Source organism: Tinamus guttatus, unplaced genomic scaffold, assembly GCF_059628265.1.
Source record: "Tinamus guttatus ecotype Peru unplaced genomic scaffold, ASM5962826v1 Tinamus_guttatus_pri_ptg000432l, whole genome shotgun sequence".
Taxonomy (NCBI): Eukaryota; Metazoa; Chordata; class Aves; order Tinamiformes; family Tinamidae; genus Tinamus; species Tinamus guttatus.
In genome coordinates, this window is record NW_028288966.1 from 118,153 (window position 1) to 143,219 (window position 25,067).

The window sequence follows — 25,067 nt, forward strand, 5'->3', positions numbered from 1 at the left end:
GTCCAATCTGTCCAGGTCCCTCTGGATGGCAGCACAGCCCTCTGGGGTATCGGCTACTCCTCCCAGTTTTGTATCATCGGCCAACTTGCATTTTATTTGCATCTAAGTTTTTTTCCTTGACAATTTTTGTCGCTTTCAGTTTGATCACATTGGAAGGGCTTTCTTTCATCAGCCCTCTTCATGATGTCTCTATTGAATCTGCTATCAAGGAAAGGCCCACACATTTTTTTTAATGAGGCATTTAGCGTATTTCAGATATTCTGCTTCTTAATTTCTGTGTTTATGTTCCCAGTTTTAAGGTTTCTCCATCCTGAGTTCTGTCCCTATTCTACTTCCTTGGACAATCCTTTCTAATTTTCAGCTTAGTCCTTGAACCAAATACAGTGCACAAGCACTTACCTGCTCAGTATTTTTGAGGCTTGGGGTTGTTTTTATGCTTGGTCCTGCTGAATTATGCCACAAAAATTCCTAAGATTTTAAATTCTAAAAGCTTCCTGAAATATATAATTTGCAAATATGTTTGGTATCTTTTTAAAATAAGATTACTGAGTTTCTACAATACAAATCTCTTTCCTCATTACAAAGATGAAGTTCTGCTATTGTAAGGTTATTCTGTATCATTACTTGGTGTGTGTTATTAAACATAGACAGGCATAAGAGCAGTGCCCACTGAGTGAGAAAAGGGAGGGTCCTGGGCTCAAGGGGATACCATTCCCTTGGAACACGCTGCATGAAGCGTAAGGACATAGTCTGTGTAGAAGTGATCAGTAGCATCACCTGCTTTCCCCAAAATTCATTTCTCCAGCTATGTCTGTCTTTTGCTATAATATTGATTGTTTGGAGACTGTGATCTCAAGCTTTATTGTCTAAGTGGAAATGCAAGTTTGCTTGCACTTCAGTAAATTATAAGAGGAAGGTAATCAAGCATCTTGTGTGATTAAAAAGGTCAACAATCTCTATTTGCTTGAATAGAGCAGAATCTAAAGCTGTCAGCCACTGGTATCAGCATTACCAGACATTCTGTCCAGGTTCAAACTCTGATTTGAAATTGCATTGCAGCAGTTTTTTCCAGTCACACTTGGATTCCCCCCTCGGGATTTTTAAAAGCCGTTGCGGGGATTCATGATCCAGACCACAGGCTTCCTTGCGTACAAGCGCTAGTAACACATCCGCAAACCTAGATTTAACCGCTGCTAAAAGCTGCTTTCAGGTGATGCAATGACTTAACTCTAGAGGTCTTAGACATTTCCTGTAATCAGCCAACAGTCTCCAAAGTCCTTTGTATCTGTGTGCAACACTGCTTGCAAGCTACAAGCACTAGTATCTTACCGAGTCTGAAATACGTTTTTAAATATAGCTAGGCCAAGACCAAAGTCCTTTCAAGAGACTTTTTGAGCACAGTAAATGCTAAATCATACTCTGACCACTGAGATGGTTCCCTTTCTCCTCCAGCCCATTAAATGACAGACTGAATTTGTAAAATACCTTTCCTGACATTTACTACACAGATATTATCTATAATGAAATCCAATACAATTATTAGCTCAAAACTATCCAGACTCCTAGCTGAAATTCCAGTGGTCCAGTTTCCCTGCTCCATTTTCAGATAGGTTCACATTCCTAGTCGCTGTCTCCATTTCAGACCAATTAGGTGATTCAGTTTTCAATCCCTTATTCCCTTGTATTATTAGCTTGTCTGATTTAATAAAGTGTTATGCTTGAGTCAGTCTCCCAAGCATTTCAAGTATCCTATTCCATATTTATTTGTCAGACTCCCCTTATGTCTGTCTAACTGCCATAGGTGCAGCACAATCCTAATCCTGAGCCCATAAACTTTGTCACCCAGGCTATTTGCTTTCCCTTTTTTAAAGCAGGTGATGGGCACACTTGTTCATTGTGCTAGATTTAAAGTCTACTTTTCATGGGCATATTTTTAGTATACTAACATTTCACTCAATTGTTTCCCTTAAAATATGTTTTACTGCTTGCCTTCTTTGCTTAGCAAATCAAATACCCTTCTTCATCAAAATCTTCAGAAATGTTGTAAACTAGCCAAGTCTTCCTTTCTTCATCGAGCACAGCAGGCATATATCTGGTCTTATTGGGCTCTAGGCAATCAGTTTTCATCGAGATTTCTAGGGGTTGCTTCCTTGTTTGGTGCATCACTGTAAGGAATGACTCACCCGCTGTGGCAAATTCCACAGTCTCTCCGAAGGCCTTCAGCCTCTTTTAATGGATCTTTATCAGCAAAGCCAGGGTTAGTATAATATCTCTGTGGGGTCTGAAAGCCCTTCGTGATTAGGCCTGATAGACAACTCTCATCAGCTGGAAGGTAAGCTGAACTTGCTCCTTTCCTTTTCTTGTAGGTGGGGATCAGCTTAAACTGGTTAAGTGCATGCAGCATCTTAAATTGCTAAGCACCTGTAGGCTATAAATTCTGAGCCTGGGAAGGGAGGGAGAAGAGCTTTCTTTTTTCAGAAGCTGGGGTATGAGGATAGCAAGGTTACTATTAGGAAGTACCAGCAGCATTGGAAATGGTGCTCTGTTTGCCCAAACAAGCTTTAGGGGAAAGTGTTGAAAGCAGCAGCAAGTGAAACTCTTTGCCTCACTTAGCTTAAGTCCTTGCTTTGACAGAACTTGGTAGTGTGCTTTAGTTGTCTGATTCTCAGGAGATGAAAATATCTTTTCCATTAGTTTTAGAAATTCAAATAGCACAAATTTCACAATGCTATATCTTCTCATGCTGCTTCCTCTTAATGCATGTAAAGTGCAGTGTTGATTAAGAAAACAGTGAATCGGTCCTCTTCTTGTCAGGAAAAATAAAACAGAAGGGGGGAAAAAAAACATCTGAGGTAGGGAATCTATAAAGACAGACAGGAATTTTCTGAAATTTATTGCTACATTATTAAATGTAATAGCAATGTAGTCAATGAGAAAAACAAGTAAATTGTATCTCCTTAAGCTGAGACGGACAAAATACAGACATTCTGTTCTCCCTTACTACCAAAAAAAAAAAAAAAAGCCAGAGCAGTTCAGGGGCAGAATCTTACAAATTCATAGATACTTTGAAAACCAGCAGTAAAGCTAGTGAAATAATAATTTGGTCCAAATTATTAAAGTTTTCTCTAAAACATTAAATGATTTAAATGCAGAGACTGGTTTTTGTAGGTTGTGCATGAATTCTCTTGGCTTTATACAGAATTTTATTGCTGTTGAATTTCTCTCTCATAAATTAAATGAGCTCTGCAAATTAGCAGGTACAGAATGTTACTTTTCTAAAATAAGTTTTATTGCAGTTTGTTTAAAATTAGTAAAATTCAGTACCTAAAGATTACAAATACTTTCTTCATGTTCAGCCTTTTACGGTTTGACAAATTTTATGAGTCTGTTGTAGTTCATCTATTATGTTATAACCATGATGGGTTACATTTTTGTTTTATACTTCCTGTAGCAAAATGCATGAAACCTTGAGAGTTAAATTTAAGACAATAAAATGAGCTCTCATCCACATCTTTTAATGTGGCAGCCTGGCCATAAGATCAAAAGACGTAAATGTAGGTTATGTTTAATTTTTAAATCAGAGTGTTGTGGATAGATGTTTGAACCTGTGCGATGACTCAGATTTATTCGTTGCATGGCTTTCTGCCTGCATAGCCATCCTGTATGTTGTGCCCTTTCTGCATTACTGATGTATTGCCGTGGCAGTGTTGTATGTGATTTTGCCATAAAATCTCTGTTAATGGGCCAAGCTGCGTCCTCTGTAATGACCAAGCAGCGAAACCGCGTTGAAGGCAAAGGACCACTTCTATCTTGTATGTAAGGTCAGCTGATCTCAGGGTGATAATAGCAGAGATGAATGTTACTTTCACCTTTTTCTGTGTTTATTGCAACTTTATCCAGCCTTGAGTGACAGACCTGAAGTGATGGGTGTCTTTATTTGATGCAGGTTGCCTGTTTCTCTCTTTACTGCGGCCGTTTTTTGTCTCTATTTGGCACTTCATCAGTTAGGGCTTTTGCAGATAACGTTTTGGTGACAATTTTACTTGAAAGCATATGACCTGATGTAGATTTGTAGATTTTTGTGGCCTTGTTACAGTGTTGTTGTGTTTTTTTGGTTTGTTTTGTTTTTTTTTTGTTGTTTTTTGTTGTTTTTTCTTTTTGTAGCCATTTTTCCATCGAACTGATTTAGCTGATTTAGTTTTTCATACATTTATTTTTTCATTTAGAATCAGATGCAAAATCCTTTGGAGTGAGCAGGAAGACTTACACTGATTTTGGTGATCTTTAAAATGAGTTTTCTTTTTCAAGATAAGATTGATAAGATAATTGGGATGACATTTTTTGTTTTGTCCCTTACACTTCTAAATTAAAAAAGGGTCGATTTGATTGTTTACTTTGGATCCAATTAATCCACTTAGAGTGCAAGCTGCCTAATGGGACAGAGACATCTTTATGGTGAGTTTGTTTCTTTTGTAAAGCAACCATGAACGCACTAATCCCCAGCACATTTTAACTTCATTTAGCGCTGGCCGTCTTCTTGTTTAGAAATAAAATATTTAGGCTCTCCTGTTTTGCTACTCCTTCTTGCCCCTGGTGTGACTCATTCAAAGAGCTCTCTGTCTGGGCCGTTGGAGCAGAGCAGCTTCAGACAGTTCTGCTCAGAGAAGGAAGTGCAGAGTTTTGGTTCTCATTTTGCACTTCTGGAACAGTTTAGGGAAGGAAGCACCTTTACACCTTTTATTATTCGTGGTTGCTGACATCATGTCCTTCCCTGAGCGCTCCGTGCGTGTTTCCGGCCATTCTGTGGAGATTCTTATGTGCTGCAGAGGGAGGGTGTGTGTGGGGGCCAGGGTCTCGAGCACACGTGCGTGCGTCTATGGAAGCAGGGCAGCAGGCCCTGAGTCAGCCATGGCCCTCGCACATTCGTTTGTCCCCTCCTCTAGGTCTGTGTTCTGTCAGCTTGCTCTGCTTCTGCTAAATCATATAGTGCACTGGAGCCCACCAAAAGTGAGGTTTTTGTAAGCAGCCTGACTTTTTTTTTTTTTTTTTTGAGGGGTTGGTTTTTTTTTTCCAATGTTTGGGTTTGCAAAAAAAAAAAAAAAAAAAAAAAAAAAGCTGAGGACGGCAACACCACAGCATGTAACTATGTATTTCTTTAAATGCAAATTGTTTAAATGTAACTATGTCATTATGTTGGAAGGTTTTTTTCATGTGGAAAGCTATTTCAACAAAGGTTCTGGAATTATTTTAAGTTCCTTTTTAGCTTCTTTCGCATAATGAAAGCCTGCAGTACTATTTAAGTTTTGTAGCACTTTCAACTTTTCTAGCTACGGTACTTTATTTGTGTTTGGGCACTACAGTTCAATCAGTTAACAGGAACATTAAATGCTTAATCTTGTAATCCTTAATCCTGCAAGAACTTCCAGAAGTATTGGGAGCAGTGCTGAAGACCTAAAGCAGCCATGGAGATTTGCTGGTCCCCATGGCTCTTTACAATCTGGTTGACCCTGAAGTTGCGTGTCTCTGAGTGTTATCAGCCTTGAATCAGATATCATGATTCACCCCTCTGAACACCATCGATTTGAGATCAGTCGGACTCTCCGTTTCCGTGTATTGACATGGGTGTCTCCCTACTAATGACATGAACAGAATGTAAACAAATGCATATTAAATAAGCTCACAAAGCCATCTGTGGCGCTCTGTGTATACGTGTATAAATAGTAAGATGGATATAGAGTGCTGCAATGTTTCCATTTTGTTTCTAGTTTCAGTAAAAATAGCAGAAATTATAAAAAGAAATAAATTTGATGAACGAAATAGTTTTTATTTGAAGTTAGAGTAGGAAGCCAAAACCAAATGAGTGCTATTTTTTGTCAATGAATTCGAGAAAAGGTAACTTGCTGCCTCTCACAATTTGTGAAGAAATGTAATTCTACTTTTATGTTGGGTGTAGATGATCTAACACATTTTTTTTTCTCCTTCAGCTTTTCTCAGATTGTATGATAACATTTAATGGCAAAATAATCATTGTGTTCGTGCTTTTATTTTCCTGCTCCTCCATTTTCCTACTTAAGGTAAAATTAGTGTACTTAGTGGATTGCTGCAGGTAATGAAAAACAAAATTCAACTCATCAAGGGTTGTATGGCTTAGTTTAAGTTAATTTTGTGTACATCATAGGAATTAACTGTTCTGACTCTGAACTGCCTATAAAAGTTTTTGTTGCTTGAAGCCTGGAAAGTAGAAGCTGCTGTGTGCATCTTGAGTGTGTGGGAGGGACTCGCCATATTGCTGCTCCACTAACATTTGCGTGTGCCCTTCCTGATATATTTTTTTTCTCAGTATTCAGTGATTTTTTTTTTCTGTACTCATTCAGCAGCACAATCCTGATCTGCAAAGCAGATCTCATCCATGCTAACCCTGTCACCACTGCTCTAATCTGCCCACCCTGACCTTTCACCTTCAAGTGGATAAGAGTTTAGGCCAGCTGTAAACCGATAGTGCCCCAGGCTCCAGCTCAATGAAAGGAAATTGTTCTATATGCATTTGCTGTGGATTAGCTATTGGCTTACTGTTACCGAGAAAGCCTGTTAGGCTCCTTGGGGTCCTGCATATGCATGGCAAACACCGTGCTAACTTGCTCTCTGTAGCAGAGGTAAGATTATAGGAAAAAACAGGAAAGAGACCCAGTCCAGGGGAATTTAAGACTGCTTCTAAAAATAGCCTGGGTTTGTTTGTCAACACGGAATATGAGATAAAACCGTCTCCTAGCTCTGTTTGGGGGAGAGGAAAAAAAAAAAAAAAAAAAAAAAACTTTGTATAAACTTTGTATAAATACATTTAATTTATTTCAATGTTGTGCACATTTATTTTTATGATAAATATGATCAAGAGCTGTTCAGTTCTGCCTTTTTAAGCAGTGAAAACTTGCTGAACTGTTTTCAAATGGGTAGAAAAGCAGCAAAAATTTTGGCAGTCTTTACACTTTATAATGTTTACAATACAAATTGCTCCCTATTATATGCCCTATCCTGCAGCACAGTAAGGGGATATAAAGAGACATTCATGTACAGAAAGGTAGGACATATTATACCTGAAAGTTTCTTTTACCTAAAAATTGAATTATATCATGCTACTAGCTAGTTCTAAAACTCTCCAGCCAATTGTTTATTTGTTAACTCATCAACAGTGTGTGATAACACACTGAGCAGCTTGAAGTTTAATATATGCAAAGAAAATCAAGAGACAATTGAAGAGCAGAATGAGTGAAGCCCAGCTTTTCTACCTCAGTAGCTTTGAATTGGAGCCAAATAATGGATTGAATGGTCAGGACATCAATTTAGTGTTACTTAACATATTTGGGGAATTGAGCAGGTTGTCTGCGAGACTGAGCTTAAAATAAATAAGGAAACGCCAGCATCTGCATGAAAATTTTTAAATTCTGGTTACCGAATTAAAATCATTTGAAGTGATTCATTTTCAGATTGGCTTTCTGTATTTAAAAAAACTCTATCCTGTTATGTTCAAAACATGTAAATATAAAAATACGTTGAAAAGCGTAAGCATCTTTTAGTGTGATTGAACATCATTTATGTATTTTCATGTATGTTATACGGTCTTTTTTGTCTTCAAATTATTTTACACATGTTAAAAATTGTGATTTATGGCATTTTGTGAACCAAGGAGGGCTTAGTGCATCTGTTGTTCTGTGTTGTGTCTAACAGTCCTTAGTTTTGCAGTTCAACTATTATTATAAGGCACAGGGAGATAGTATCAGTTCATTACTAAAACTACAACAATATTTGTTCAAAACATTAATTACTTATCGTCTGTCCTTATTACTCTGCACTGTGTAGCTTGGCTTCTTGTGCAAAAATTTCTTATAAGGAAAGATATACGTTTTTGCTAGTTAAATCACCCACCTGAACGACTCGGAACTCACTCGGAAATGAAATGAGGGCAAACGCACAACTTCTTTTCTTGAAGTATAGAGTAATACTTGTGTAGTCTATATTCCTAAAGAATAAGTTTAAAAGTTGGAGATTTCAAGTCGCTGACGTTTTTCATATGTCAAATACCACTTTTATAAAGGTACATCCTCTTTGCATAATGAGGCACATTATCACCTCTGTTGTCAAAACACAAGATTGATTTCCCTTCAGAAATGAATTAGCTGGTGTGCGGAAAATCTCGTTGTCAAGAACTGAATGTCCAAAAAGGAGACAGAGGAGTCCTAAAACTTTATTCGAATAAAGGGAGAGTCCACCGGGCATATCCCTGTGGGGTCTCTCTTGTTCACCTGATGGGGCAAGTCATACTGCAATAACCTGGCTCCTGGGGGGGGATAAATTCCTTCAGTATTTTCTGCAAGGCTTGTCTAAATAGGACCCGTGCCTTGGTGTATCCTTGCAGGAGGACTGTCCATGTCAATTGGTGTTTTATCATTTTCCTGGAACTGCCCACACTTCTGGGTTCACTTCAGCCTAGTTTTATCAGACACTTTGCACAAAGTTACAACAGTGCTAACTTCTTTATCATCCCTCACAATATCAATTGACATTCCCAATCCAGCCATCAACTCCAACCCCTCAGCACATTGCCTCTCTCTTTTGTTACATAGGTTCCTCTAGATGTTGCCCTTAACCATATTGACGCACATTCTTTCTCGATGAGACCCTTCTCAGTATCACTGAGATACTGGCACAAAACCTGACAAAGACCAGGATCGTCGTCCGACCCTACAGGGGGCCACCTAAATCCCCCTGGTAACTTATATTCTGGCCAAACAAAACAATATTTTATCATTAGTTCCTTGGTTATTTCTGGGAGAATGCACAAGTTATCCCAAACCCTCAAAAGTCTTCCCAAGGAACTATATGGGTATAAGTCGAGGTCGTCATTCCTTTTCCCAGCACCCTCTTTTGGCTTCCCTTTGCTGCCCTCCCTGGATGTCCATATCGGGGTCGTCACCCCTTTTGTTCCCCATTGTCCCATAGTACTCACCAGTGAGATTTCAATGGTCCTTTCCGTCAAACCTGATCCTTTCCATCAGACTTCAGCGCTACCCGGAGGTCCTTTCCGTCAGACCTAGCCCTTTCCGTCGGACTTTAGCGCTACCAGGAGGTCCTTTCCGTCAGACCCCTTGAGGACCCCCTCCCGGTCCTACCTGCGGATCCCCCTGATCCGCTTCTCGTCTGTCTCCAGACAGTCTCGGGAACCCAATCAGTCGTCCGGTGCAGGCTGCTGTCAAAGGGAGTCGATCACCAAAAGCTATGGTGAGGCGCGCCGTCGACTCCAATCGTCGTCTGCCGTTCCCGGAAGGTGGAAGGATGGCCTACTTGGCATACCTAGGTACTGAAAGGTTCATTAACTCTCTGATTTAGGTAATTTTTCATACCAGTACAGTGAGCGATACTTAAAACTAGAGATACCTAAATCTGTTAAAGTTTTGGCAATGTGCATTTCGGTGCTTTTACTCAGTTCTTGAAAGATTTGTAAGAGTGGCTGTTCATAAAAAGAAAACTTTGAATAATATTGTAGATATTTTTCTATGCAGTACTCTATAGAGACAGTAAATATTTATTATAGTTAACTTGTACACTAAATTATAACTAGGATACTTGGTCAACTCCCTATAGTAACTTTCATCTGGTTATCAATTTTGTGGTAACATTTGATTTCCTTTGTGTGTTTAGCAGGGACGGATGCAGGGGACAGTGAACTGAGTAGTGCAAGTGCTGAAGAAGGAGACTTGCTTTGAGGAAACAGGAAAGAGGAAGAAAAGAGAAGGGAAAAATACATAAGTTTAAGGAAGAAGGAGAGACAAAAAAACGGGGACTATGGGGAGAAAAAAGATTCAGATTACAAGGATTATGGATGAACGTAACAGACAGGTAAGTAGCAAAAATAACATTTTTGAACATCATACTGTATTTCTAGGGTGATGTTATTAGAAATGATTAAAAGGGCGATAACTTGGTATATGTACATATATATGCGTGTATATGTGCACATGTGTATATATATGCAATATATCGAAGACTATCAAAGAATAGGTACTTTTGGAAACAAGCAGAAACTTCATATATAGCTATTTCAAGTTTAGTAACATGGGTAGCTAGGAATATATCAATGTAAACCTTGATTCTATAAAGACTGATGCGTATGTTTGTTTTACTTGGGTCCTTTTGGTAGTCCCTTTGACTTCAGAGTGTAATATATATGGTTAAGCACATCTGAAAATTGATACAGGTTTAGGGCTTACAGTACTGTATTTTGTGAACAGATCTACTCTGACTTTATTTGCATCAGGAGTTTCTTTTAAATTCATAGATTCAAATAACTCATGTTTTTACACATTTGCAATATTTTTATTTTTACACTTGTATAGCAAAATGTCACTACTTCATAAAAAATAGTTTTTTGATGGGACATGGAATTTAAAAAGAATTGGTGCATTATAATATGTTCTAAAATCAACATTCAATAATACTGGCATGTTGCAGTCATGAGACAGTTTCCCCTACCCATGCTATGGCTAAATATGTCTACCAGGGTTGGTTAATTATTATTACTATTTTAAATGAAATGGCTGAGAAGCTTAATGTCACATATTAGCAACGCTAGCTCTGTTAGTTAAAATAGAATAATAAATTAGAGATCTTTTTCTGAAAATAGAAAAGCAATCTTCAAAAAAAAAATCATTGAAAAGCTACTGCTGTTTCCATCTGATTTGCACATTGTTGAAACTGGAGATTCACCAGTGTGACAAATTGTCATTAAAAATATTTAACCCAATGTCCAGTGTTCTGCATACATGTGGTTGCAATTTAGGAAAAATTTCTGTAGTTGCTTCTGAAGCACCTGATACTGAGTTAATATTATATTCATTTAACTTTTTTATATAGTCAAGTTATTTTGTAAGAAATTATGTTTTTCTTAGACTTCAAGAATTTTAAAATGCCAGAATAAACTCAACAACAAATTGCAATTTTGAAGTATGCATTCCTAGAATTTATAAATTCTCCAATGTACAGAGTAATTTGTATTCTTTCTGGCAGAAAACCAAGTATGAAGGAAAATATATACAAGGATTTATGAGGGACACAGGTTGTATTCTCTCTAAAAGTTGCTTTTTGCCGTGGGTCAATCTAATAAACCAATACCTCTGTCAATATAAACCCACCACTGTTTTAATTGGTTTATAGACTGGAACTGAAATTAACCATTAACTATTAAGGCATGTTTAAAAATTATTTTGTAAATAAAGCTATGAAATTTTGCTGCAAGTAATGCTAGTTTATACAATAGCTTCAGTGTTGATGTGTTTACTCAAATATTATACCTATGGAGAAGTTAAGCCTCTAGTTCTGTGGATCAGAAATTTTTTAAGACAAATAAATTTACTTTTAAAAATGAAAGCACTTAAGTCATTCACTGTAGAATTCCAAAATTTCAGAATGAATAACTATCAATAAAATTGCAACACTGGAATATAAATAACTGAAGCATTAATGCAGAAAGCTATTATCTTGCTAGTGTTTGATAATTTCCATCGTTTTGGTTTGCCAGATATGCTGAAAAGCTGAAGGTACCATTTGTTGTGCTTTAGCCTCCACATAATATACTTGACTTGGTTGTGCTTGCCATTTCTACTATTATTTGGAAACATAATTTAGAAAGTGTTTGTACTAGGTATCATCTTCTCTATAGTTAGCACCCTGACTTAAAGCACAGAGAAGTCAGTGAAAACATTTCCATTGATTCAGTTGGACTGTGGGATCAGGCTTTTGAGTTTTAGCCACTATAAATGGTTCAAAGCAACTGGAATTTCACTAGTAGTTGATTGCCCTTTAAACAGTTCATGAGACATGCTCTTTTACAAGCCTTACTGTTTCTTCCTATATAATATACTCCATTAGCTATTGGTGCTTCTGTGGGAAGGTGCATAATTTGATTAGTTTACTAATTTATATACTTAGAGTTTATTATCTTTAAATAATAACTGGCTTATATTCTTATGTTATTTTTCATATTCGATGTTATGAATCAATTTGAATGTTTAGACTAGATTAAAAGGTTGCATAGGAAAAAATGTTAATAGTTTTTGATTAATAAAATCAAGACCCCAACAGCAGCAGTTCTGCAAAGCTTATTCATGGCTTCATTTACCAGGCCATGCAAAGAAGACTCTTCAGTTTATAAGGCTTTTATTTTTCTTCTTCTTACTAGCTAACCAGAAAGTGTTTGCAAGAACAGCAACAAATCTGTTGACTTGAAAGTGCCTTATTGTTATTTATATTCAAATGCAGTATGGTTTTACAGTACAAGGCATGCTAGGTGGGAATATGATCTAAAGGGTTCATGTATCCTCAGCTTTTTCAAGCACATAAATTCTCAGTGGGGCAGCACATGCAAGGAGAAAATAGATGGAGCATGAATCAGAAGCAAGGGATAGAGCAGTAGCTGAATTCTCCTGCCATCTCCCATTGCAAGGATGCAGTTGTTCGGGTAAGAGAGTTTCTGCAAAAGAGTTGAAATCGTTACGAAGCCCATGGAAGATGATTTCTACCCTTGCTCTTCTCATTTGCCCAGTGTCCTAACTAATGTTAAGGTTAACCATTGCACAGAGTATTAGTCCTATCAGTAAACTGTTTTATTCTACATCACTGTCTGCCATGGTAGGAGACTCCTCTCTTGTTCAAAGTGCTTGTGTGAGCAGATCGGGAGGGACAGGAATAGGACTGCCCTCCCTAGAAAAGGATTTCTTCTGAGGAAGTCTAGCTCATTGGACTTGACCTTACTCACCATCCTGATATAAAAATGTAAGTGAAAACAGTCCAAGAGTCATATGTCTCTGGCTGCAGATCTCACTGAAATGTGCAGAAATTTTCAGGAAAATCTGTACTTTTCCTCGAACTATTGAAACTTTGAAATCTTTGGATATGTTAAAAGAAAACTACTACAGCCTAGGTGTTACTCAGTCCTGTTCCCTTGTTCCTTTCTCAGAGCATATGGGAGCTCTGTTAAAGGCTTCAGGGAGCTCAAACCCCAGACTTTGGCCAGAGAGGTGCCATTCATGTAATGTTGGTTCACGTTGGCTGCCCCACACGTTTTCCTGGCCCCACAATTACTGTGTGGTGACAAAGAGGGTGAGGACGTTTGACTCTTCTGTGCATGATCCCAAATTCTCTTCAGCTGTTAAACTTTCAGAAATGCCCATAGCCATCTGAAAAAAACAAATCCTTTTCATTCTGCTTTAGGCCACAGGGAGAAGGAATCATAGTATTAAATATCAATTAAAACTTTCAAGAGAATCCTGTTATAAGCAGCCAATGTGACCAGAGACTTTCCTATTATTATTGTGACACTGGATAAGATAATCTTGGTAAGTGCAGGCTGAATAACGCATTTTTGGTAGTGCTGCTCAAGCTCATGAGTGTGGTAGCCTGGCCAACAGCCCCTCAAAGGAGGCTATACGCTTGATACTAGTGGCACCAGCAATGGAACTAGTAGCCAAAAATGTTAGCGCTGACATCCGATGTCGGGAGCTCCTAACGGCTTGTGCAGGAATTGCTGTCAGATTGGTGAAGGCTGCTGTGGAGAATCCCGGGTTGCATGGAGAGGGGGAAAAAAAAAAAAAAAAAGAGGAAGGATGTTTCTAAAAGCATGACTGAAAATTATTTTCATGTTTTTTTCTTTAAGTGCACAGAACTTTCAGCTAGTTCCATTATTGTCAATGCACAAAGGATTTTTTGCATTCATTGCCATCAGAAGAGTCCTTGTAATTTCCCCTGTTTATTTTTCATCAGTTTGAAACATTTCTGTTAGTTTTAATGAGGGTCTTTTGTGGTCTACCATAGACGGAGATCATCTGAAACTGTCTTTATACCAATCCATGCAGGGTTGCCCATGCTTAAAATAAATAGATGTAATGACATAATGATATTGTATTACTGTTATATAAGGTCACTTAAAAATGTTTCATTAAATCCGTGGTCTGTGAGCTAAATTCAGAGGCACATTGACCCAGGAAAGAGGGCATATTGATCCAGAAGCATTCTGGAAGAAGGTCTGAAACACCCTCATACTTTTAAAACGCTGATTTTTCTAGTTAAAATCAAAAAAAGATCTGGTCTTATGCAGTGATCCACCACTTATCCCTCTGATCGTTGCTTTCCACTCCCCCCCCCCAATCCCCTGCTTGTGAAGCATGCTGTTGTCAAGAGTCTCAGTTTAAACTCAACTGAACTAGCTAATGATTCCACATACTTTGTTTGAAACATCTCTTTCAATTTGTAATGAGCTGCTGGGGACTTGTATGTTATTAAATACCATAGGAAACGTATACTTCAGTATTAAGACACCCTTTCGAAAGTAGCCTCCCTAATTCTGTCAGATATTAGAGTAATAAACACTTGCTGCTTAAGTTTTTCATGTGTAGAACTTTTTAGCATTCTTTGATTCCTGCAAATCTGTAGAGCTATAAAGCAGGACTCGCTGCCGTTATCAGCTCACCAGAGAACAAATTAAAGCAGATGAGTGAAGTGAGGTTACGAGGCAGGGGAAGAACATCCTGGAGGGAAATGATCATTTGCAGGAAGACCTAGATTTGCTCTACTGACTTTGGTACCGAATGTTGCTATTTTCAAAGCTAATTTCAGACTTACATGCATCTATTTTTATCCATGTTTCAGTGCTGTTTAAAAGGAAAGAGAAAAAGACTGTTGGCTCAGTCAGAACCTTCCCTGCAAAAACAGAGATGAGGCTTGCATATTGGTGCTAATGCAAGTGCAAGTTAGAAGAAACTTTTTTTTTCTACCAATATCTTGATATTTTCAATCTTTCTTTATAAGATCTCTTGATTTTTATCAGATCTGAGATTTTAGGGGTTTGTTTTCATAGGGGAATGTTTTCAAATGAAAATATAAATGCTTAACTATACAGCTAAGCATCATTCTGTTCAAAGAACCTTTGTTTTAAACATAATATTCTCATTATCTTTTACATATTGGAATCCTTCCTGCCCCTTGCTTAACATTCAGCTGCATATGATGAGCCATCTCCTTGAAATATATCTTTGCAGTTGACCCTGGTCAGAAGGGAAGTTGGCAAAAAATACACCCCAGGTTTTCATGCCTCTCAAGCGATAGCGATCTGTACAGCTGTGATAGCATTATTCATGTTGCATCAGACTCCCTGAAAGCTCATGTTTTAAAATATATGCTGAACTGAATGGCAAATTTCTAGAATGTATTATACTTAAGGTTGTGTGCTCGTATTACGAATGTATGTTTTGAGCATAATTTAGAGTGAATTAGCGTAAGGTAAATATTTAGGTCAAATTACTTTTAATTTGAAGTGAGAGCAAGAAGCCTGAGTACAAAGAGTGTGATGGTAAGCGAGGCATCTGAAAGCTACTGCAGACACAGGCACAGCCTGGCTGTCTTGTAAGAAATGCTTTGGAAAACCCTGGGGGAGAAAGAGCTGGAGGTGGGAAGCAGAACTGAAGCCACTGTGGAAAGGAAGAAGTTGCACTCTTCCTGTTATGACAAGAAATGCAGACAAATGTGCTTCCTCACCATTTGCTCAGCAGGGAGTGAAATATTCTTTGACCTTTACCTTGTGAACATTGTAGCTGCACAGAACTAGTAAACATGTTTTTTTTACCCTAAACATCTATTTGTACCTGCCAGACCTGGTGATAGGATACAGAATAAAAAAGTCAGTTTTCTCATATGTTGGACTAGTTAGTGTGTATCTGAGAGAGATGAATTTTCTCATTTATAGCCTAGAACATATATGTGTGTGTGTGTGTGCATCAATATACAGGGGATTTAATCCTATCTGTCAGCAAAGGAAATAGCAGAGTTTGATCATTATTATTCTTGCATCCCTATCAGTTCTTTAGATCTTAAGTTGTAAAGTGTGAAGCATGCTTGATACTGCCTAACCTACTAATTTCTGAGTTGCTATATTATCTCTTAATTAATGTGTCTTCAAATTATCCCTCCTCTCTTGACTCACGAAAAAAAATCCACTATCATATTAAAGACTTGGGTAGACTGAATAATATCACTATTTTAAGTTTTTGATCTCTAATTTATGTACTAATACACTAAAAATAGGCTGTAACTAAGGAATGCAAGCCCTTTTTTTATCCTGATTAATCATAAGCGTTTTATTTGCTATAGCTATAATTTTAAGGCATGCTGCTCAGAGCTCCTCTTTAGCAGGACTGTTCAGCAAGTCATGCTCAGTGTGCTTGAGGCTTTCCAGGACAATAGCTCTTTTACAGCATCAATCAGTGCTGTCTCGCTGCTGCGAGTTACGCTGGAGGGCTGCGAGAACATGGAACCAGGCTGCTCAAGAGCCCTTCACTGCCCTTTGAAGGGCCTTTCATTTCACCCAATGTGCCTGGACGCTGCATAAAGGAAGGTTTGTCCTGCGTGGAGTCTGTGACTCGCTGTAAGGATGCTCGCAGGCAAGCCTCTTCACATGACAAACAGAGCTCCACAAAATCAAACAGGACAAAGCAGGAGAGAGATTAGGGCAGGAGCTGCTGCCACTGTAATAGTTACGGGGGTTTCAGTAAATGGCAGGATGAGGTGTCTGGCAATGGTGCTTCAACCCTTGTTTGTATGTGGCCAGCTTGATTATGCTATGTCTAAAGGTGCTTTCTTCTGTGGTACCTCCTATTTGCCAGATACCTTCTATCTGCCTATGCCTGCTCTGGTCCCTGCGTCTGAAATCCAGACATTTCAAGTAGACAAACAGAATAATACTTCTTTTTGACAGGTGGCATACATAAGTGGGGCCTGTTTTCCCTAGCCACTCACGTATGTTTAATGGCAGGAAACATATATGGGGATTATGTGCAAATTCCCTGTTTCTCTCATTTTCCTATGTCAGCAACTATATTTCTTTATAATTAGGATAGGAAGAAGTAAGGGGACCCCTGATATTTTGCTGCTGACTGAACTGAATTGCTTGAAAGAGCACAGGACTGCTACTTTAAACACAAAATATAAGCATATACACTGCGACTATAGTGACAAATACACTGTTCTCATAATGGCACTACTATTACAGCTCAGTCACCTAAAGGCCTGTGAGCCTGTGAGATTTTATATCTGGTCTGTTCCTCTGCTGATGTGTTAACATCTACACTGAGCACATTTTTTGTTAGAAATTTAGCTAAAGAAGGACTGCTGCTGGTGGCTGCTCTCCCCATTTACTAATACTGTATCTGGGTTGAAAAACTGGCTAGATTTACTCACATATGTGTATACTAACACATATTTAAATTTCAGCCTGTCAAAGAATCTACGCTTGCAATCGAGAAACATTATCTCCTAATGTATTTAGTTTAAATAAGCATTGCTTACTCCAGATTAAACAAGAAGGCCTGGCTCTGGGCCAGATTAGCCTCTAAATGGAGCATATAGCAGTGTGTGCTCATGTACACTTGCTCTCTGACTGTCTAAGGCCCAGTTGTAGACACTGCAAGGGCAAGTCCATAAAGTGCCCCTCAGGAAGAGCAGCTGTGCACATGGAGAGCTAGCAGAGTGGTCTTGCTGTGGTAGTGAAGAAAAATATCCTTTTGACAAGCCTCGTTTGTCAGTCCTTCCGCTTGCACACCCAGGGAGGTTCACCTTTTGCCAGAATTTCATCCAAAATGCTCAAAAATCTGACATTGATTTTTATCGGGGAAGGCAGAAACTGTCTCCTATGCTTGGGTTTGGTTTGGTTTCCCAATTCCTTGAAGGAAGCGTTTGATTTATTCACCCCCTATAGTTCTCAGCCTTTATACTACTTTCCATTAAAAAATGCAGCAGCCTTTAGGTATCTGATCTTCTACTTACCACCATTCCCATTACGAGTGCAGTGTGGCTTGAGAGTTTTGAAAAGTAAAAAAAGTTAAAAGGAAAAAGTAGGTGTAGAAAAAGTAAAATGTTAAATAAGTAAAAGAACAGGGCTGCTTAGTCAAATAGTAATAGACTAGTTTGTTTGGTTTTTGACTAGGTGTAATACACAGTGATGGGATTAGATTTTTTTGGTATTTTCAGACATAAATGTGGTATTCTGCACAGTTTTTTTGGATCCTGGACTCTTATCTCTTCTACTTCCTTCCCAACTTTAATTCTCCCCAATTTGCACCCTATCATTCTAAAATATTGTCCTAGCTCAGGAGAGAAGGACCTCATAAATTGCCCACCTTTCTCCAGAAAAGCAGAAAATTTGTAAACTGAGACCTACAAATTGGAAGTGAATTACATCTTCCAAATCCGACTTAGACAGCAGGCATAATTAATCCTTTCTTGACTCAAGTTGGCAGGGAAGAATATGTATTGATTTGATTCTTGCTGCTGAAAAAAGTTAAATATTAAACAAATTCCTTTGAAATGCATGCACTTCTTTATGCATCATCCTTTCTAAAATATGTTGATGAATTGGCTTACTGTCTGTATGTTTTCTTCCAGTCTCTGAAGTGCTTTTTCTGTTATTAGGAATCTTCCTCCCAGAGACACTGTCCTAACAAAATAGCAGGTTGTATGTTGATATATGATGCTATCACAACTGAGCAATTCAAATGCAGAATACAACAGCAAGGCTGTATGATTACTGGGATGTATTAGTACTGTAGCTGCAGCTACTGCAAAGCTTGTATTTGGTGGGTTGTGCATGTGGTGTTCGCTCCCAGAGCTGACTCAGTACAAGTAAAATGGTTCAAGTGCAGTCAGAGGTTCTTCAGTGGAGCTTTCAGGCTCCCTTCCACCTACACAAAGGAGACAAATTGTTTTTAATAATTTATGCTAATCTTTGCTGCTCAGCAAAATTTCTGTAATACTAGAATATTCACTATTGCCTTAGATGATATTTGTTACATACACTTAGTTTAGGTGAAGCTGACTAACATAAATTGTGATGAAAAAATAAGTAATAAAGATGCTGTTTATTTATATTGCTCAGTTAAATATTTTGGAGTATATTCATATTCCTAATGAAGCCACAAAAAAAAAGAAATTATACATAGCAATCATTTGTTTTTAAGTGGCTTGAAAGGTAATTTTAATCTTTCTTGAGGATACCGAACTTTCACCATATATTTGAAAACACAAATTATAACCCTAACTCTAAACTACTGTAGAAGTGTGATACATTATATATATGGTTTTACATATATATATATTATATATGCACACACACAGTATTATCTTTAAATGTAAATGCTCTAAAGTACAAGCTGTCACTGAGTCTATTTAAAAAGAATAGCAATATTCCAGGTCACTGCAGAAACAGTAATAGTTACAATCGCTCTTCATGCATTTGTGAACAGTGGCAGACTGCATTATCAAATAGATTTGGAAAATGTAAGAAAGATCAAGGAGCTATTAGCAAACTGAATTCACAGCATTAAGATTATGCTTGAAAGAAAGATGTTATCTCTTGTCCTTTCTTTCAGTTTCCACACAAAGGAGTACTAACCAGTATCATTTTGCCGATAAGTGTTATGAAATAAGTATGTGCTATGCAGCACAGCTGTGTGATTACTCTAAATGTTCATAAGCACCTAACAGTAAACACAAACAGTGGCTTTAAAGATATTTCTGTACTAGGGTGTACTTTGATGGTAAGAAGCTGTAACATGCTAAATTCTGAGGGTTCTGTGCAACAAAAACTATACTGTATAGAGACACTCCACCTACAGCACTGTGGTCAAAAAGTTGATTGAAAAGAGTTTTAGATGCAGAAAAATATGTTGAGTTAGTATATTTTATTTTCTGTGTGTTTATCTTTTTCTAAAACATGATGTATATATATAATATGTTTCTGAAGAAATGCATCACAATTATCTGCTGTCAGGGAAAATATTAATGGAGTATTTGAAGTAATAATATATTTATCAGAATTTGAATGAAGTTTGCTACCTATCTCTATCCACTCACTGCCAAAAGCCATTGACAGAGACCATTTTTTTTCGATAGAACTTACTATCAAATATATATACTTGAGACCAGTGCTGTGGAAAGTGTTTTTTTTAAAGGCTTGAATAATTATATTTAATGGCAATCCATCTTTTCTTAACAGTATGTTGACAGAGAGGCTAAAGAGCAATGGCAATACTGGCAATAAAAGTGAAACAACTTAGTATACATTTGGGAGAATAAATGTATGGAGTATTGGCAAAGAGCCTCATCTTTTTGAGATGGGCTAGCAAATGGCTTAGCATCAGGTCACGTTTTCCAAGGCTTGGCCTGCTGGGATGCTAAGGTAGGCTGGGGTTGCAGTTAGCATTAACTTGCATTAGGAAAGCAACAAGAGAAAACAGCAGCTAAACAAACCCTGTGCAGAGGAATCTTCTTGCCTAAGCCTTAAACCTATTGCAGAGCTACTACCTCCTTACTACGTATCAGTAGTAAGGAACCACTTGCAGCAAGTGTGGCGTTAGGCAAACCTGTAAACTTGGTTGACTATAACCTTCACTAGATGTTAAATTTGATTAATAATAAGCTTAGCAAAGCCATATTTTTTATCTCAAGCATTTGTATTACTAAAAATTGCTACAGAAGCAAATGGATGTAAAAAACATTATGTACACTTAACATCTATAGGAAGAGACAGGAAAGGCAGGAATAATTTCAACCATACAGTTAGCTTAAACATCTCTTGGTAGTTTCCTATTGTAAGCCACATATCTTATTGAAACTTGTAAGCTGGTGTAGAAAAGAGGGGTAAAAAAATTATTCAATGTGCAGGTCATTTTTATCAAGAGTCCCTGTGGAAAATTATACTGATGTACAGATTATACAGATGACTTTCTTACTGCTGAAGTTTTGCATAACGTTTCAGGGCATTAGCTGGCTTACTGAGAACTTTTCAGTGCATGCCTATTTTTGTCTATGCAATATGATCATGGTCCTTTGCACTAATGCCAGTACATATTTTTAAGTATCTATTTTGAAATGAAGTAAATGCTACAATGAAATAAATGCTAGAGCTGTATATAGATAAAACTTTATCTCAAGAGGTTATTCGTTGCTGACCAGCTAGAATTTGTTCTTCATTTTTGCTTTATAGTTTATGTTCTCGCATGAGTATGTGAAAGCAAAATAAAATGTTTGACTCTTTTAAACTAGACAGTTCTTCCAAACTATCATGAGTTTCTTTATATAAACTCTGCATCCCTTTTATTCTGCTTAAAATTCTGTATGAGAATTTCCCCTGCTAAAAATCTGGTTATCCAAGATTGGGCAACAGGAAGAAATCAGTCAATCACAATAATCAAAACACATCAAAAATAAGAACTGACTGCACCTTCTGTTCAAACTTCTTACAATTGCAAATCTGAGGTACAGTTTTAAAATATTGATGGGAAAAATGCATGCAGTATAAATATAGTGTCTAAGAAGGGCAAAACTCTAAGAATTAAAAAGTTAGAGAGAAAGATGCAGCATTAAAAGTAGATAGGGCTACTTAATGAAAATGTACCTTTTACTTGTATCTTGATTTTTGTGCAGTGAGAATTACATATATTTCCTTAATTATATAACACACAGATGGATACATATATTCTATTTTGGAACAAAATTTATATTTATGGACTTCCCTTCTAAACTTGCTCTAATCAGAGACTGCAGCAGTCATGTTTCCAAGAAAAGAGAAAGGGCTAAAAGACTGACTTAGGGATTTTTGATGGACTTTTTTTTTTCCAGGTGACATTTACGAAGAGGAAATTTGGTTTAATGAAGAAGGCTTATGAGCTGAGTGTGCTATGCGACTGTGAGATTGCTCTGATCATCTTCAACAGCACCAACAAACTGTTCCAGTATGCCAGCACTGACATGGACAAAGTGTTGCTGAAGTACACAGAGTACAATGAGCCTCATGAGAGTCGAACGAATTCCGATATTGTTGAGGTAAGGCTTGGTGAGGACTCTGCTTCCACCTGGCCCTGGGGGTGGAGGTGATCCACGCGAGAAGCCTGACCGAGCTTTCTCCAGGGTCTCAGAACATATCCCAGAGGTGACCTGATGGCAGGAGAACAGAACGGGGAGGAAAAGATACAGTTTGGGGGCTTGAGGTTGTGGGAGATGTGCGGAAGAGCAGTGGAGGTTGGAGGCAATTCATATATTTTGTGAGCTGTAAATTTTGTCCCGCTGAGTCTCACGTGCTCCGCAGGAACTCCCATGATGGGATCGGTGGCTCCCTGCCGTCCAGCTTTCTGTGCTGCTTTGTCTCTGAGTCGTCTCCGTGCCCCAGCCACCTCCTCCCGGCTGAATCTCACCCTTGTCTCTGCGTAGCTGCCGCCAATGTGCTCCCCAGAGTACACTGCATGCACTGTCCCCTCACTGCAAAAGTCAGCATGTCCTCACACCGTGAGGAACTGACACATACAGGGTAAAAGATGTGGAAGAAAAAGATTTAGAACCACTACTACAAGGCATTTGGTTGTGGGTTTTTTTTTGTTTTGTTTTGTTTATTTACAGAGATAGTAGGTTACAGTTTAAAAGAACAGAACTTAAGAACTTCTTAAGTAAGAACAAGTTACAAAATCTAACAAATGCTTTAACTCCCTCTCATACAAAATGCTGCTACTAGTAGTATAACAGTATTATCAGAATGTTAGAAATACCTTATGATTATCAAAATGTGTGCTATTAAATACGTCAAGTTGCTTTTACAATTAGTGAAAAAAGAATCAGCTTCTTATATTTACAGAAAAGTCAGTTTAATATGCTATCATATTAAGACTCAAGCCATGCAAAATAAATGAAGCTTTTAAGGATTTGCTGCAATAGCAAAACACTCAGTAAATTAAAAAAAAAAAAAAAAAAAAGAAGCTTGCATGACTTATGCAAGTAAGCCTCATTTTCAAAACATCTAGATTAGGCATCTAATGATAACATTGGAAGAATGGAGAAGTTGGAAGAATGAGGTCTTGTGTTGAAGATATAGAAATCGATGTAAATTCAGTCCTGAATTCTACTGAATGACTTGGCCTGTACATTTAAATTACTTATGATCTTTTAACTGTTAGTTTCAGATTTTTAAATAATCTGGTTATTGCTGAATATGAGAGTGGTGCTTTTGGAATCTTCCCCTGGACTAATCATGTACTTGAGTCTTGCAATGGAAGAAATTAAGTGTATGTTACATGTAAAATACTTCTGATGGAGCAAATGTACTGTTTGATAGGCACCTGATGTCACAGACACAACACAATACATCAGCAAGACTGTAGCCCAGGTGTGTCTGTGTGTATATATATATATGTCACTTTTCTGTCTATCCTTATGTCAACATATAGCATGATACTGTTTTGCTTCTGTCACGATCTCCCAGCAGATATCCCCCAGCACGAGGAGACAGTGTACTGACAGCAGTACAAAAATTTCTGTGAGTTAGGACCAAGAGGAAAGTATACAGTCTCTTCCTCCTCTCCATCATTTTTTTTCTCTCTCACTTCAAATCCTCTTAAAAAGAGCAAGCCTTTACCCTCACCCAAGGGATTTAACCCTGTTACCTCTGGTCAACTGTGTTCTGTTCTACAGAACACCAGTTCTATCCCCTAAACAATCTCCTGCCCTCCTTTAGTGGCACAAAGCCAGAATACTCTTAATGGGAAAAGCTTCCTGTGATATCTTCAATCTTACCTGCAGGCTTTCTTGTGGGAATGGGTAATTAGGCCACTGGTTAGGGATTTGTAACATGCTTCACTCTAAAAGAAGACTTAGGATCAGAAGAACTCCGATTGAGGTGCACTCTCTGCACCTGCAAAATCCTTTTTCTGCAGGAATAGCAGCCTAGCTAGAGGAGACTGACAGGCAATTTTGCATGCAAATGTGTAATTTTGTGGGTGCAGTCAAAATTCAGTGGGCATCCCTTTTCACTTCTCTAGAGGCAGCCAAATAAATGCTGAAATGCATATTACTTAAAGGTAGTAATCTAGTGAACAGCGGAAAAGACCAAGCAACGTGCAGTTTTTTTTTTCTTCCATATGTTTTGACATCTCTGAATTAAATCATGTAATTGTTTTGGTGCAATGGTTTTTGGTATTCTGCTTCTAAGGCAAAATACCTAGGCCAGTAGGCCAGCTCTGCCAGTACCATTTCAGGATCTTGTGCAGGGTGTAGGTTTTGAACAAGAGTCTCATTAGCAAAAAAAAAAAAAAAAAGACATGTAATTATCATGCCTTTACTTGATAATTAACATGACAATAGGGGAAGAAAGCCCATGAAAGTGTGATCTGCAACATGGCTTGACTCTTAGTGTAGTTTGGATATGTTTTTAGGCACAGGATATAAATCTGCCACACATTTAAATATTGATTATCCCTGTGTGTAGGAAGGCAGGCAGAGGGGGCAGGCGACCTGCGTGGATGAGCCGGGAGCTTGTGGCAATGCTCAAGCAGAAGGCAGCGGTATACAAAAGGTGGAAAAAAGGACAGGCCCCCTGGGAGAAATACAGGAACGTAGTCAGGGAGTGCAGAGATGCGACAAGGAAAGCTAAGGCACGTCTGGAAGGCAAGCTGGCAAGGGACGTTAAAAATAACAAAAAAAATTCTTCAAATACATTAACAGCAAAAGGAAGATCCGGGAAAACGTGGGTCCGCTGGCGGACGGGATGGGCACCCTGGTTACAAATAACACAGAAAAAGCAGAGTTGCTCAATGCCTTCTTTGCTTCGGTGTTTACCAAGGGCAGCCCTTTAGAGCCCCAGGCCCTAGAGACAAGAGAAGAAGCTGGTGGAGAGGAAGACTTGCCCTGGGTAGAGGAAGATTGGGTCAGAGAGCACCTAAGGAACCTCGATACCCACAAATCCATGGGCCCTGATGGGATGCACCCCAGAGTGCTGCGGGAGCTGGCAGATGCCATAGCTAAGCCGCTCTCCATCATCTTTGAAAGATCCTGGAGAGCGGGGGAGGTGCCGGAAGACTGGAAGAAGGCCAATGTCACGCCAGTCTTCAAAAAAGGCAAGAAGGAGGACCCAGGCAACTACAGGCCAGTCAGCCTCACCTCCGTCCCCGGAAAAGTGATGGAACGGCTCATGCTGGCCGTTGTCTCCA

General features: G+C 38.3%; 1 protein-coding gene across 11 annotated transcripts in view; it reads left to right on the forward strand.

The window, feature by feature from the left end:
- The window catches only part of LOC104576022 (myocyte-specific enhancer factor 2C), a 126,338-nt gene that overhangs the window by 36,850 nt on the left and 64,421 nt on the right, over positions 1-25,067 (forward strand). For 6 of the 11 annotated variants that reach the window (XM_088531759.1, XM_088531767.1, XM_088531763.1 and 3 more), the window contains 2 exons: positions 9,694-9,891; positions 21,715-21,918. In XM_088531759.1, the coding sequence (XP_088387885.1) occupies positions 9,838-9,891; positions 21,715-21,918 (258 nt within the window). In that variant the 5' untranslated portion in view covers positions 9,694-9,837. Of the gene's footprint in view, positions 1-2,208; positions 2,333-9,693; positions 9,892-12,243; positions 12,509-21,714; positions 21,919-25,067 lie in introns of those variants that run through there. The other 5 variants (XM_088531760.1, XM_088531757.1, XM_088531758.1 and 2 more) reach the window with 4 other exon arrangements.